General features: G+C 42.8%; 1 protein-coding gene across 4 annotated transcripts in view; it reads right to left on the reverse strand.

The window, feature by feature from the left end:
• The window catches only part of HELB (DNA helicase B), a 67,646-nt gene that overhangs the window by 16,597 nt on the left and 35,945 nt on the right, over positions 1 to 15,104 (reverse strand). For 2 of the 4 annotated variants that reach the window (XM_055809298.1, XM_055809296.1), the window contains exon 1: positions 481 to 743. The exons of 1 other annotated variant lie outside the window; for it this stretch is intronic. In XM_055809298.1, coding sequence (XP_055665273.1) covers positions 481 to 682 — 202 coding nt within the window. In that variant the 5' untranslated portion in view covers positions 683 to 743. Of the gene's footprint in view, positions 1 to 480; positions 744 to 15,104 lie in introns of those variants that run through there. One more of the 4 variants, XM_055809300.1, reaches the window with a different exon arrangement.

The following is a 15,104-nucleotide window of genomic DNA, read 5'->3' on the forward strand; positions in this document are numbered from 1 at the left end:
TTTAAGTGCTAAGTATGCAGTGGGGAATCTGTACTGTCAAGTATCAACATTCCTACCACCATAAAAGGTAGAAAAAACTTTTTTTTGTGTAAAGTTAACTGGAAAACTTTGTTTTCTCACTGTTGCAATACTGCGGCCATACTGCACTACCCTGATACTACCTGTGTAAGATCTATCACCTACTTCGGATCACTCTCCTTTTACTTGTAATTACTTCGGTAACCGGAGAAGGAGCGCGTTTCGGTTTCATTTACTTGGAAAACACCGCAGGCGCGCGGCCCCGAGCCCCCCGCAGCGGCGCGGCCCGGCACCAACCACGGGCCCCCGGCCGAGCCGCCCCCGGCCCCTCTGAGGGCCGGGCCGGCCCGGAGGCCGGCTGCGGCTCCCTAGCGTCAAACGGCGCCCCGCGCCGAGCCCCAACCCGCGCTCAGGGGAGGGCCCCGGGGCTGCCCGCCACCGCCCGGCCCCGCCGCCCCTCACCGGCTCGGCGCGGAGGCAGCGCGGCCGCCGCCTGCGGCCCAGAAGCCTCCAGGAGCGCGGCCTCCGCTAAGTGCGGCTCCTCCTCGGTCTCCTCCTCCTCGGTCTCCTCCTCCGAGCCCGCCGCCGCCGCCCCCCGCCGCGGAGGCAGCAGCACCCCCCACAGCTCCACCACCGGCCCCAGCCCCTGGCTGCACACCGCCATGGCGCTGCCGCCGGGCCCTCCCGCGGGATCCCTCCGCCCGCCCGGCCGCTAGCCCCGCGCCTGGCGCGGAAGCAGACGGCGGATGGGGCGATGCGGCTCTGCGGGGCCGCGGCCCCGGTCTCCTGCCGGCCGTGGCGCCGGTGCTGCCTGGGGAGGTGCAGGCCTTGCCGGCGGCCGGAGCCCAGAGCGTGAGTTACAGGTAACGCACCGGCGCCTGTGCGTTGGGGGTGCAGAGAGCTGGTTAGTGCGGCGTGACCTCTCGGGAGCGGGAGTAAGGCGCGGGACGTGGGGACGGCTGAGCCCTGCCCTGCCATGGTTTGCACCCATACATCGGTACCCTGCTGCAGAAACCGCTCCTTTTAATAAATTGGGTGGCAATTCTGTGTGCTGACATGACCCTGATCACAAAACAATCAAACCATAAAATCAGATCTTCAGCGCATCGTATTCAGTTTCACCCAGCTGCCCCCAAAGCTGTATAACTAATCATGTACAACTGGCAAACCCTTTTCCAGCAAGCCCTCTTCTAAAACCACCACACCTCCCTGTACCGTACCCCGGCAGTTCAGAGGGCTGCTCAGGCTTTGCTTCAGTTCAGCACCGCAGGTGTGTGCCTTTCCTGCAAGTTCTGTCATACAGTAGTTACATGTTTTCTTGCAGTCATGGATGACAATACGAAGCTGTACCATGTTTAGTGTTGACCTCTCCTGAAGTCCACCAGAAATTGTGCCATTCAGTGAGGAAAGCAAGCATTTCTAGGATCTGTTTTAAACTGGTTTGCACTGGTTAGCAGTTAACAGGTTAATATTAGCTATTTTATTATGTAGCTTTTTTTTTTTTAACAAAATGTCACATAGTTGTATTTCTTCATGTTCACCCCTATTAGCTAGTATATGTTTTCATCAAATAATTAAGTTTGTTTGATAAGGTTTGTTTTCAAAAAATAAAATCAATTTTGCTAACTCTTGTGTTTCCATTTGCCCCCTCTTTAATTTTGTAACCATATTTTATTCCAGTTTCTCCTTTGTTTTGCTTTGGGCTGATGTCACACTAACTAAACTAGAGGACACTACGGATATCTTGCTGCCACTTCAGAGTACTGGCATGCAGGTTAAAAGAGAGGCAAAAGCAGTAAGTGCTGGTGCAAAGGCTGGTGGATTCTACCGTTTCAAGTTAAGTAATTGAGTCTGTTGCACTCCAGACCAAAGTGCAACATAGAAATGCCCAATATTACGCTAAATATAACGTACCAGTCTAGGCACAGCAGCAGATAGTTTGCCCAACTTCTGAGAAGCTGGCAGCAGCATAGGCATACCCTTCAAAACAGTAGTGAAGGTTGGTTGTACATATGTTTAGAAAAAGTGATATATAATAAAATACATCAATATACAACATTTCCTTTTGGTCTAAGCTAAAAGACACCTGATCCTTTTTCACATTGTTTCATGACTCCTTTCCATGTATGATCACAGAATGGTTGGGGTTGGAAGATCTCTAGAAGTGATCTAGTCCAGCCCCCTGCTAAAGCACATTCACCTACAGCAAGCTGCACAGGATTGCATCCAGGTGGGTTTTGAACGTCTCCAGAGAAGGACACTCCACAGCCTCTCCGGGCAGCTTGTTCTAGTGCTCTGTCACCCTGAAAGAAGTCTTTTCTCATATTCATATGGAACTTGCTGTGTTTCAGTTTGTGCCTGTTGCCCCTTGTCCTGTTGCTGGGCTCCACTCAAAAGAGCCTGACCCCATCCTCTTAACACTTGCCCTTAAGATATTTGTAAGATCACCTCTCAGTCTTCTCCAGGCTAAACAGCCCCAGCTCTCTCAGCCTTTCTTCATCAGGGAGATGCTCCAGTCACCCCATCATCTTTGCAGCCTACGCTGGACCCTCTCCAGTAGTTCCCTGTATCTCTTGAACTGGGGAGCCCAGAACTGGACCCAGCACTCCAGACGCAGCCTCACCAGGGCAGAGCAGAGGGGCAGGATCACCTCCCTCCACCTGTCGGCCACGCTCCCCCTAATGCCCCCCAGGATCCCGCTGGCCTTCGTGGCCACACGGGCACACTGCTGGCTCGTGGGCGGCTTGCTGTCCACCAGGGCTCCCAGGGCCTTCTCCGCAGAGCTGCCTCCCAGCAGGTCAGCCCCCAGCCTGTGCTGGTGCCTGGGGCTGTTCCTCCCCAGGTGCAGGACCCTACACTTGCCTTTGTTGAACTGCATTAGGTTCCCCTCCACTCAATTCTCCAGCCTGTCCAGGTCTCACTGAATGGCAGCGCAGCCTTCTGGTGTATGATCCAGGAGGCCTGTTGCCCACAGGACTACCCTACAAAGAATGGCCCTCTTCACCACCTACCTACTTACAAAATTGACTCAATCACACGCAGAAGCATGGACTCTCCCTCTGTCCTGGCATGGTTCCCTGACACTTCTCCATTTCTGGAATACCTACATTACTGTGTCAAGTAATATCTATAAAAAGACAGACACATATAAATAAAACTTCTATGATTTTTAAAACCAGCTGCAAGTCTCATGCAAACATAGAGTCTTGAAACAGTTGTTTTCAGTTTTTGTGTGAGTCAACTTTAAATAATGGTATTCTTTCTCCAGCTTAATTCACAGATAATGAAATAACTCTTCTACGTGGCAGGCTGAAAACACATGGCCTATAAAAGGGAGGCAGGAGAGGGGTCAGAGGCATTCATGTTAATTTAAAAAATATAAAGCATTAGCTTACTGAAGTGCTTAAGGATGTTATGCAGTGATACATTTGAATCAGTGCTTTAAGATACTTTTTTCTTACGAAACATCATTTCACATTAACACTATATTTGTGTAAGTGAAACTGGATGTCTGAGTGCCCTAGTCTATTCTGAAAATACAAATTTAATACTGTATTCAGCAAGTGTGACCCTGAAATTTCCTTGTCTTTTTACAGTCTGTATTATACATGCTGAATTCCTGTATGGTGTCTTATATTTCCATTCCTTTTTGAATTCAGTTAAGGAAACACTGCTTTGTAAAGACTGAGGAACAAATACTGAGGTTTAGATGCATCCTGATTATGAATGACTTTCTGCATGTCCAGCTTCGAATAAGTAAGCCTTGATTTTCAAAAATGCTATTTGCTGCTCAGATGAAATAAGATTGTTTTTCTAGAGCTAGGTGGTCAAGTGCTGAGAATTAGAGGACCCTTTTGAAAAATTGGGACTAAGTGATTTGCTAATCTCCACAGTGTAGCCAGGTTTAAGGTTCCCACCTGCTTGGTTCTCTTCCCTCCCCTTAATCAATACTGCTGCAGAGAATACAAGTGAAAGTTAATCTTCCATTTTAAGTCAACAGTAAAATTGTTAACTCTAACACAAGAAGGATTCCATCCATGAAAGTCATGAGTGAAAAAGATAAAAATAAATGAACATCTGTATAGATTTAGAAATCTACAACACTTGCAAAAAAAGATTGTTTAACATTAAAAAACAGATGAACACAAGGCCTCGAGATTCAGTCAAAAATTACTCTGTCATGAAGATTTTAAATCATAGTTTGAAAAATACTTTGAAATCTTAGATCAACTTTGGGGACCAGCTTTTTCTCCATCATGTCTCACTTTAAATTCCACCTCAAAACCCAAGAATGCACAGTAAAAGGAAAACGTGCTTTGACAACCCTGTGATTTTACCTTCTAATGCACATGATAATTCATGACTCTTAGCAAATAATCTGACATGACACTAAAGAAGTCATTACTTCTTTAGTCTATGGGGAAAAGTCTGTTCATAAATTTGAACTAAATCTTGCTGCATTCAGTGGAGAAAAAATCCAAAGCATTAAAAAGCAAATAGTCACAATGAACAAGGAGAGATCATTTGCGCTGTCTCTTACTGCTTTGTGTCTTAACACAGTAGCAAGTTTTCACTTAATAAAAAGTATGCACATATGAGTCCCCATCCTTTACATTTGAAATCCTACTCTGAAAACAATTTTCAGAACATTCTGGCAGGTACCATTTATACACTGAAGGGTTATATTAATGCCAGCTTCCAGAATTAAATAAGACTTGCTACATTTCTTAGTGTTGCCCCACGCCAGACATCCCCTTTAAAGCTCATCTTTGAATCTGAGTGGGATCAGGGGGGCATCCCCCAGTCTCAGATTTTTTTGGATATTCACTGCTCGTGTATACTCTGTTGTGATTCAAGAGATTCCTGTCTGCTGAACTCCAAAAATACATCTGAGTTTGCCATCCAGGGGCATCAACTGGGAGCCCTCAGATCATGAAATTAGGTGATGTATCTAGCACAGCAGGAGGCAGAGAGAGGTTTAAACTTTCATTCCTCTTGACATGGAAGGGTTTCGTTTTGTCCTGTGATCTTCCAGGGTGCCATAAAGGAATCATCTCCAGAGCAATACTTTTGAGGAAGGAAAATTACGGACAACAGCACCTAGCTGCCTTTTGAAATGCTAAATTCAAGTGCTGGACCTGAACAGCCGTGAGCTAGCCAACATGAGGTCCAGGAGCTCTCAGCTAAGACCAGAATGACCTAACATTAGAGTATGGTGATTTTGGAGATCTAGGGATCCCATAAACAGATGCCAAGATACAGAAGCTTTTGGAGGGTGGTGGCTAGTGAAAAGGGGCTGTAAATTGACTGCAGATAAATTAAAACTGTTAATTACCAGAGTTTCTCATGTGAAATCTCTTCACAGCTGGATGACATCTCTATAGATAAGGCAGAAAGTGGTAGTTCCATGCCTTTTTTTTCCCCCCTAACAATGAATTTCAGAAGATGTCAAACATACTATGAATGAGATATGTATGTCTCACAGGCTGTATTAAATATCAAACTAGCAGAGCTTGAGATATATGTAAACATTAAACAAAAAAGAAGTGAGAGTTGTTATAAGAACATCATATTGCAGTGTACTTAATAATTGTCTAGAAGAGGGGTTTTCTGAACACTTCAGAGTTGTAGGATAGATCCCCCTGGTCAGGACAGATACTGATATGGAGAAATAGTGTGAAATGGGGATAATGGACATCGATTGTGATTGTATGTGTCTGCTCAAGGAATGTGGGTATGGTGACTAGTCATGGGTGCGGTGTCTGGTCACCTAGGCACACAGCTCTGAGGAGACAACTACAGTTTTGAGGAGAAGCCTGCCCCTCTTCCTCTAACAAAGGGGAGACGGGGAGACGGGGAGACGCCTGCCCTTCTTTCTCTAACAAAGGGGCTATTTAAAAGAGAATGAGAAAAAGATGAGAGACATTCAAATGCTATCTAGAGGGAGGGAGTGCTAAGTCTCCTTGCTGGAGAAGACTGGATGGTCACAAGGACATGAATCACCTGAAGAAGATCGGATGGTCGCAAGAACATGAATCACCTACAAACCTGCAAGACCACCACATTCCAGGAAACGGACTGATAAGCTAATTAACATACGAAGCGGGGTTTAGGTAACGAATATGTATAGGCGTTAATTGAATATTCATTTGTTTCATTGTATAAATGTGAGATGGTTCGTCACTTCGGGCATGCACGCTTGTGGAGGAGCGATCCCCCGTGCATCTGCGCGCAATGAACATACCTACTTTACAACTTTCGAGTTATAGAGTCTAATTCCGCACGTCAGTTTGGCGAGCCAGCCAGGAGGATTTCTGCTGGGCTGAGGGACCAGCTGCGGAGCGGACGCTCCTAGGCGCGCCCCGGGAGATTTCCTCGGAGGAGCCTCCTCTTCTCAGCTGTTCACCCGGGAGCAGAAGGGAAATCCCTGGGTCCACGGATAAAACGGTATGTTTAGTAACGGGGCGGCTGGTGAGACGCACGGAGACGTCCGGCGCGCAGCGTAGTCCCCAGGAGGAAAGGTACCTTGGGAGGGGGTTTGCTGACCGAGGGGTGGCCGCTAGCGATCTTGAGGGCAGATCGAGCAAACCCGAGGTTACTGCCATTCCTAAAAGCCCGGAGGCCTCGTGACGGAAAGCGGGGGCGGGACGGAATAAGGCGGAACCTCACAGGAACAAGAGGGACCTCACAGCAAAAGGGAAACTTTTGCGTAGGAAAAAGAGGAAGCTAAAAACTTCCTTTAGGTTGTCTTAAGAACTGGGGAATTCCTGGAATGTAACAACTGAAATAGCGCTCTGTGTCTTGTTTGTTCTATGTGTTGTCTTGTTATATGTTCAAAACTCGGAGTTATGAAATGTATGTTGAAAAATATTAATATTCTGGTAAGTCGTGGCAAATAGCGGAAAACTTAACGCTCTGCTTAAGACCAGGAAAAATTGGGTTTTGTTTGTTGTTTGTTTTTTGGCAATTGTTCATTGAAATGCATACTTTGTGAACTGTTAGTGTTCCTAAAAGTTTGTACATAAGTGCACGGTACCGTATAACATACTGCTTGTGTGACTGCGGGCTGCCCGGAGAGTGTGAATGGTGTGATTGAGATGCGCATTTTGATTTTCCGTGTATAGCTTAATTATTTTGACTAAGTGTGAGTGCAAGAGTGCTTGAGACAGGCGTTTGAGTGCAAAACGAGTAAGAAGCTCTATCCGCGTTTCCGACCTTGGGTGGCTAAGGCGGCCGGAGAAAAACAAAGTAATTAAAATTGCAAAATGGGAAATGGAAGGAGTAAGCCCTGTGAAAAATCGCCCTTGGGTTGTATATTAAAACATTGGAGTGATATCGTAGGACATGGTGGTACCGAAAATAGAAGGAAATTGGTTAAATATTGTAATCAGTGGTGGCCTTTGTATAAATTGGAGAGTGATGCGAAATGGCCTCAGGAGGGAGAAACGTTAGATTATAACACTCCTGCAATTAATGTGTCTGAGAAGAGAAGGAAAATGGGACGAAGTATCGTATGCAGGCATGTTCTTCGTCCTCCAGGACAAACCTGAGTGGCAAAAGGACTGTGGATTAGTACCCCCTCGGGATCCTATGGTACTAGCACTAGAAAGAGTGCGGGATTAACATCACCTGATCTTTGATTGTGGCTCTAGAAAAGGATAGGAAAAAACTGAGACCTAAACTAGAAAGATGTTCTTGTTGAAATTTTTGTGTTAAAAAGCTCAGGTTGCGGTTCCTTCTCTGGAGCAACCAGAATGAAACACGTTGTAAGATATAAAAACTTGTACTGATGTATGTAAAACCTGAGGCGCGTGTGTGTGTGTGTAGAATCAAAGACCTTGTGAAAGTGTTGGGGTGAGTTTGTACAAACCCCTGTACCCCCTCGAAGGTGCGACTGAATCATGCTGGGATGCATGGCAGGATGTTTTCTGTTTCCCTGCAAAGGCATGATATGTAATAACACAGACTTAAAGCAACAAGTAGCAGATTTGCATTCAGGGTAAGAAAGAGTTAAAACAGAAGTGCTGCTGCAGAGGCAGGCTTGTGTAACCTGCAGAGCAGGAAGAGCATCTCCTGCCCCGAACCCTTCTGATGGTGAGGAGGAGGGGGTTGCTATTGCTGACAATTGAGCAGAAGGACCTGACAATGTCACCCCAATTGCTGCAGCATTTGCAGTACAACAGGACCGGTAACGGCCCCTTTAGGGCAGGGAATGGGTATGAGGTGGAATTTTAGTGAATACAAAACCAACTTATTTGTTAAACTTCAGTAATAAATAAATAAATAAATAAATTTGTTACAGTTGTGGGAGCTGCTGGCCACCAGGAAAACATCCTGAAACCTTTAAAGTACAAACTAAAAAAACAAATAAGAATGCCAAATTCACTAAAATCTCTGTTGGGATGAGATTTATTAGAACATCTAGACGTTTAAAGAAGGGGAAATGAAATTAAAAGTTAAATATGATCAAGTAATTGAAATATTGAGCTTATCTTTAATTCAGCAGAAAAGAGGAAAAGAGGACCTCCCTGAAGTAAGAGAAATTTTTAACCAGGTGTATCTGAAAATAAATTCCAGGAAAGGTGAAAAATGTTTTACCTGTTACAGTAAAATGATAAGGGGGAGGCTTGCTCAGTTCAGATAAAAACAATATCCCTTGGTCAGCAAGGCTGGGGGATATTGGCAGAAAAAGTGAAATAAAATACACTCTGTAGTAGTTCTACTAATGTAAATCTGTGTGTTTTGCCATGACAGTGACTTGTTATGGGATGTGCAGATGAAACTGCATTGACAACAAAGTACAAGGAATAAGGTTGGTCAGGTGCCTCCTACCATAGTCAAGGGCAAGACTGGGTTGGCCTCTGTTTGCCACCAAGAAGACTCTTGAGCTCCGCTGTTGGCTGCAACCCAGTAGGCGTTGAGCGGTGGGAACATATGCCATGCCAGACCTTGATGTGAGGCATGGCCCACTCTGAGGCACTGATTTGGAAATTGGAAACTGCCTGGCCAACCATGAGGCCAGATGAGTAACAGAGGAGGTAGGAAAGGAGGAATTATCCTTAATACCAGATGATAAAATCCAAACTGAAAGTACAGATCAAGAGCCAAACTATTCTAAAGAAAACTTAAAGGTAATTCAGGACATGAATGATAAAATAAAAATAAATAAGTGGATTTATTTAAGGGATGGTTGTATAGTGGTACCATCCAATTTAATATGGACCACAGCCCTATTATTAATAAGACGCATTGGGGAGCTGATACTTTATATAAAAGTCTAAATCAGAAATTGAAAGGGCGAAACTTGTATACTGTAATAAAACAGGTGACTCGGCAATGTGAAATGTGTTTACGCAATAATCCCAATACAGCAAATAAAATAAAACTAGGGAACATTAGTAGAGGGAATGTTCTAGGGCAACATTGGCAGATCGATTTCTTGGAACTTCCTAGAAAAAGGGGGGTATCGATATTTATTGGTACTAACAGATACCTTTTCAGGTTGGCCAGAAGCCTTCCCGTGCAGAACTGCTAAAGCCTGGGAAATGACCAAAATACTACTCCAAGAGATAATACCTAGGTTTGGAGTCCCAGCAGTAATGTCCTCGGATAGAGGACCACATTTTGTGTCCAGAATAGTACAACAGATCAGCCACCATCTAGGAATAGATTGGCAATTACATACCCCATACTGACCACAATCGAGTGGCCAGGTGGAAAAGATGAATCATCTAATCAAACAACAGATTGTCAAGTTAGGTCAAGAAACAAATCTAACTTGGCCCCAATCTTTGCCATTAGCTCTTACATGAATTCGAACTAGACCAAGAGCAAAAGAGGGGCTTAGCCCATTTGAAATTTTATATGGACGACCCTATGGGGTACAAAAGGGGATGTCTTCACAGATTGGTGAAGAAACAATGACTTCCTATATGGTGGCACTAAATAAATAATAAGAATTGAGAAGCATGTGATGGGAACACGCAGTAGGGGTCTGGATGGACCTGTTCACGATATATGACCAGGGGACTATGTATACGTTAAGTGTTTTGCAGATAAAACCCTGGAACCACAGTGGACCGGACCTTTTCAAGTCTTACTCACCACCTACACTGCAATCAAGGTTGAGGGACAGAATTCTTGGATTCACCATACCCGGATTAAGAAAGCCCCTGCAACTTCGTGGAAAGTAACCCCAGATAAAAAAGAACTGAAACTCAAATTTACTTGGACAAATGGGAACAATGTGGGTGACAAGTAAGCGAACCTGAGCGGTTGTGGATCCACCATATGGGAAGGGCACCACAACAAACAATATAGAACAAAAGAGTCTGGGACTGAGCCAGTGGCCAGTCTTGCCCAACTTGTTATCAGTAAGCCCCAACTCAAACAAAGATATTTTTGATCAAGACAGATTTTATATGTATATATGAGGAACGTTTAGATTCTTAAAATGATCAATAGTGGGTTTAAACCATTTGTGGTTTTTTGTACCCTCTCTCTTGCCTACAACCAAGAGCCTGATAAGTGGCCTTGGAATCATGCCCAGAAAAAACACACTGGAATAATGGGAAAGGTGGACTCAAAGATGAAACTAGCTATGGTGTTTTTTTCTGAAAATGAGGTGTACCAAAGGAATCAATGGGATCGGGAGGACGTACACAAAGTCGACCGATTATGGGGAAAATTAGGAGATAGGATAAAAGTAGGGTGTCAAACATATAATGAAAAGGATAACACCAAGATTTCGGGAGACACCCTGATTAATGTCAGAAAGGTAGATAAGGAATTTACCCTTCTAAATACAACCATGTGCTTTAATTCACGGGAATGTTGGCACAATTTTACCTTAACCGAGCCCATCTTTATAATATGCCTAGGAAATGAATCCCCAAGAACAGCTCTGACTTATAAGATCAAAATAACAATCATGCTAACCACTGTTCCTACCACCACCACAGTTACAACAACCCCATTAACGCTTGATCTTAAATTAACTAAACAAGATCCAAAAATTTATACAATTGGACCATATGTAATCAGAAATTCAGGTCAGCAACAAATGTTGTTTAACCCAGAATGGTCTCTTAAAAGAAAAGAGTTACAAATACAAGTCAATGTTTCTGATGTTAAGCCATCCTGTTCCCCCTTCTTACAAACCTCTTATGAGGGATGGACAACTTGGTTAAGAAAAAGGGGAAATATTTATCGAAACAGAATAGTGAGAGATGTAACTGGAACGTTGGGAACAGGACTCAGAGAATTAAATTCCATAGATTCAGAGGTGATAATGAATAAACTAGCCACCACCACGGCCGATCTATCAAAATTACAACAACGACTAAAATCTTCATTATTGGCATTAGGGGCACATCAATGGTTGATATCGAAGGTACTTCCCAGGTGGGAACAAATAAACATGGAAGATCATCAACTCATCACTAAGGCATTAGGTGGTTTACAGGATGATGCCGCCCTGGCTCTAAGTTGTATCCAAGCCCAAATGTGGATGCAATCAATAGCTGCATCCATAATAAGAGAAGGAGAGGAAGGCGTATTTCCTACAGAAATTCGAAAGATGGTTTGGGACAATGCTATGGAGGTAGAAAGAAAACTCCAGTCATGGTGGAATATGGTGAACTTTACCTATGACCCCAACACACACACCATCACAGCTTTTGTGTTAACCATACATAATGCAGTAATAATTAACATACCCCCCATTGTAGCCCTTGGAATTAACCATAATGGGGTGCTCCTATACCCTTTTGAACATAGAACATGGGCCAGAAAGACAGGCGACAAGTGGCAAACAGTAGATTTAGAATCTTGTATTATGCGAGAACAGCAGGGCTTCCTCTGTGAAAGCAATACTATAATGGCTCAGGATACTTGTTTAGATACAGATCAGAAAATATGTCATTTCGAGGCCCGACCAAATGCAAACTTGAAAACAGTAATTATATATGCAGGGAAGGCATGTGAGTGTTTGAGAACTAAGTGTAACACAATAACCATAGATGGGGAGGTAAAGGAGACTGCACAGTATTCAAATTATTGTATTTGTAATTTTACTACTATCACAGGATGCGATTTTAGTTACTCAGCCCCAGTAGTGTCTCATCAATTCTTAAAATCCAACTTTACCCTATCACAGATAATAATTCCTACCCCCATAGGACTAAATATAAGCAGTATAAAAGAACTATTAAAACATGCAGATTTACAATGTATACTGGAAGAAACCAAAGAAAAGGGACACGAAACTCTTCTTATGATCCATCATGATGTAGAGGGGATCAAGAAAGTTTTAAAAAAGGTAGAACAGGATGGAAACCATAATTGGTGGGATACTCTCTTTGGCTGGTCACCTTCTGCAACAGGAATTCTTAACACTATGGTACACCCCATTGTGATCTTATTGATCAGTTTAGGAATTTCCTTAATACTAACCATTATGTTATATTTGTGGGTTTGGAGAATGTTTAAAAGGGTAACACTTATGTATGATGCTTTATATCATTCGGGAAGACTGCTTAAGTAAAAGAATTTACTTAATTTAATAGAAAAGGGGGGATTGATATGGAGAAATAGTGTGAAATGGGGATAATGGACATCGATTGTGATTGTATGTGTCTGCTCAAGGAATGTGGGTATGGTGACTAGTCATGGGTGCGGTGTCTGGTCACCTAGGCACACAGCTCTGAGGAGACAACTACAGTTTTGAGGAGAAGCCTGCCCCTCTTCCTCTAACAAAGGGGAGACGGGGAGACGCCTGCCCTTCTTTCTCTAACAAAGGGGCTATTTAAAAGAGAATGAGAAAAAGATGAGAGACATTCAAATGCTATCTAGAGGGAGGGAGTGCTAAGTCTCCTTGCTGGAGAAGATTGGATGGTCTACTTTATAACTTTTGAGTTATAGAGTCTAATTCCGCACGTCAATACAGTGATTTGATTTGGAACTCTGCCAATGTAAACAACAGCATTAGCAATAATGTTGAACTCTGCTTGGAAAACATGCTTGGCATTATCAGAGCTTTAGGAAGCAAGACAAGTCCGTTCTCTGCATTTAATTCAAAGTTCTGACACAGGACTGCTCCCTATTAAAAGCTTCAGAAGTATCTAAAAACCAACACAACCTTTTCTTTATCCAAAAAAGCTGATGAAGCCTTGATGCAGTGTGCAGAGCAAATGGTTTGAAATAGATGTCAAAAATCCTACTGAAAAAGACATGTTTCTAAAAAGTAGAGGAGAAACAAATGTTCTTGGTAATGTCAGAAAGGTTATAGTCCTCTATATAGCCCATATAGTTCTCTATGTAGCCCTCTACAATGAAATCCCTTTTAGAAAAGTTCAGCAATGACTTTTTTGTGCCTTGGTTACAGGTTCTTGTTTCATAGCTTTGTGTATTTTCAGCGTTCCCTCAGGGCACATGGTATTTAATGTAGAAGCCAGAATTGCTGTGTCAAATAGCAAATGTTCAACTATTATTGGATATAATCAAACGCTTATTGTGTACATTTATGCTTTTCACGTGCACAGGCTAGTAACACTTTTAAGAACTTAATGTGGTGTGTAGTGTAAGGCCACCTATCTTGTTCTTTGGTATTAATGCAGCCATCCTAATTTCCTCAAGCTATCTAAAAGGACTTTGCCAGTATGTCACAATGACATCAGCTTGTGCTGCATCAAAATGCTAAGTGCAGCGTGTTTGGCAGACAATAGCATTATCTCTTGATCAGACACAAGACAGACAAACTTGACTCAAGGGTCTATAAATATTAAGTAGGACTGGTATTCCTAGGAGTTGTTAATCAGCATGCTGTTTTTGTGGTGTGTGAGCGTGCTGAGATTAGATACGTTGCTGAGAATTGTCTTCCTTTGTGTAAGATCTTAGAAACTTGTTTATTATAGGAAAGTTAGGCTTACTTTTAAAAAACAGTAAGTTTCTAGTTTCAAGGTTGTCAAGAAAATGGATACTAAATATGCTCTGACAAACCCTTCCCTGCCTTTCTCATAGGCAGTGTTCCTGGTGGCCATTTATTTGCTATTCAAAGGCATGATAGATTAATTTTTAAAAGCAAATTAAAAAATACTTTCTTTGGTGTTGCAAGGCTAACTTCCAAAAAAAACCTGGTAGCAGGAAGACAGGCTTTATTCTTCTTACTTCCCAAGACCACAAAATGTTTGCAGCATGTGGCATATATTTCCCCTTACAGGATGGTGACTTCATCTGTAGGATCAGGGTCACTTTAACTTAACCATACTGTTGCAGAGCACTTTAAAAAATGGTGTTATGAGTTTCTTTTCTATAGCTGAGGGAGGAAAAAGCAACACCAATACAAAAAACTTTCTGGATAGAATGGCTGCTGCTACAGGCTTAAAAAAGATATAACTATTTTTATAATTAAATGTACATGTACAAGGAGTTCTGCTTGAATATATTACATTCATTCACCAGGCTCCATGTCATGCTTATAGGTTTGTACCTCTCAGGAGAGAAATCCAGAACCGTTATGTAATTCTCCAGGAACAGATAAAATCTCCCTTAACAGTTTTTTGTAGTGGATAACACTTAGCAGTGCTGTTTCTAAAACAGTCTACATCTTGGTGGCTTGGGGAAAAAAAAAGAAAGAAAAATAAAGACTACATTATCCCAATGTGTTCCATTAATGAAAAGGCTAAGGAAAACAACAACAACAACAACCAAACAAACAAAAAAAACCCCACAAAACCCAAAACCCACCAGAAAATCAAAGGTAGCCTTCCTATGAAATTCCTGGAATCCCCCAGTGCTATTTTGTAATGAAAGTTTGGGTAATTATAATGACATGTGATAATATTTTGGTTTGCTTTTTTTTTTCTTCACCAGTATCCTGTCCTAATCAATGGTTTGGAGGAGAAATAGTCTGTGAATTGCAGAAGTCTGCATTTTTGCAAGAGAATCCAAGATTGTTCATTTATGTTTATAACTTAGACAGCTATGTTGTTCTGTAATGGTGTAACCTCTACACTCCTGGTGAACCACACAGCAAAGATCTAGTTAATAAACTCAAAATTTAAAAGAAAGGGGTCTCAGAAAAGGAA

Source organism: Falco peregrinus, chromosome 6, assembly GCF_023634155.1.
Source record: "Falco peregrinus isolate bFalPer1 chromosome 6, bFalPer1.pri, whole genome shotgun sequence".
Taxonomy (NCBI): Eukaryota; Metazoa; Chordata; class Aves; order Falconiformes; family Falconidae; genus Falco; species Falco peregrinus.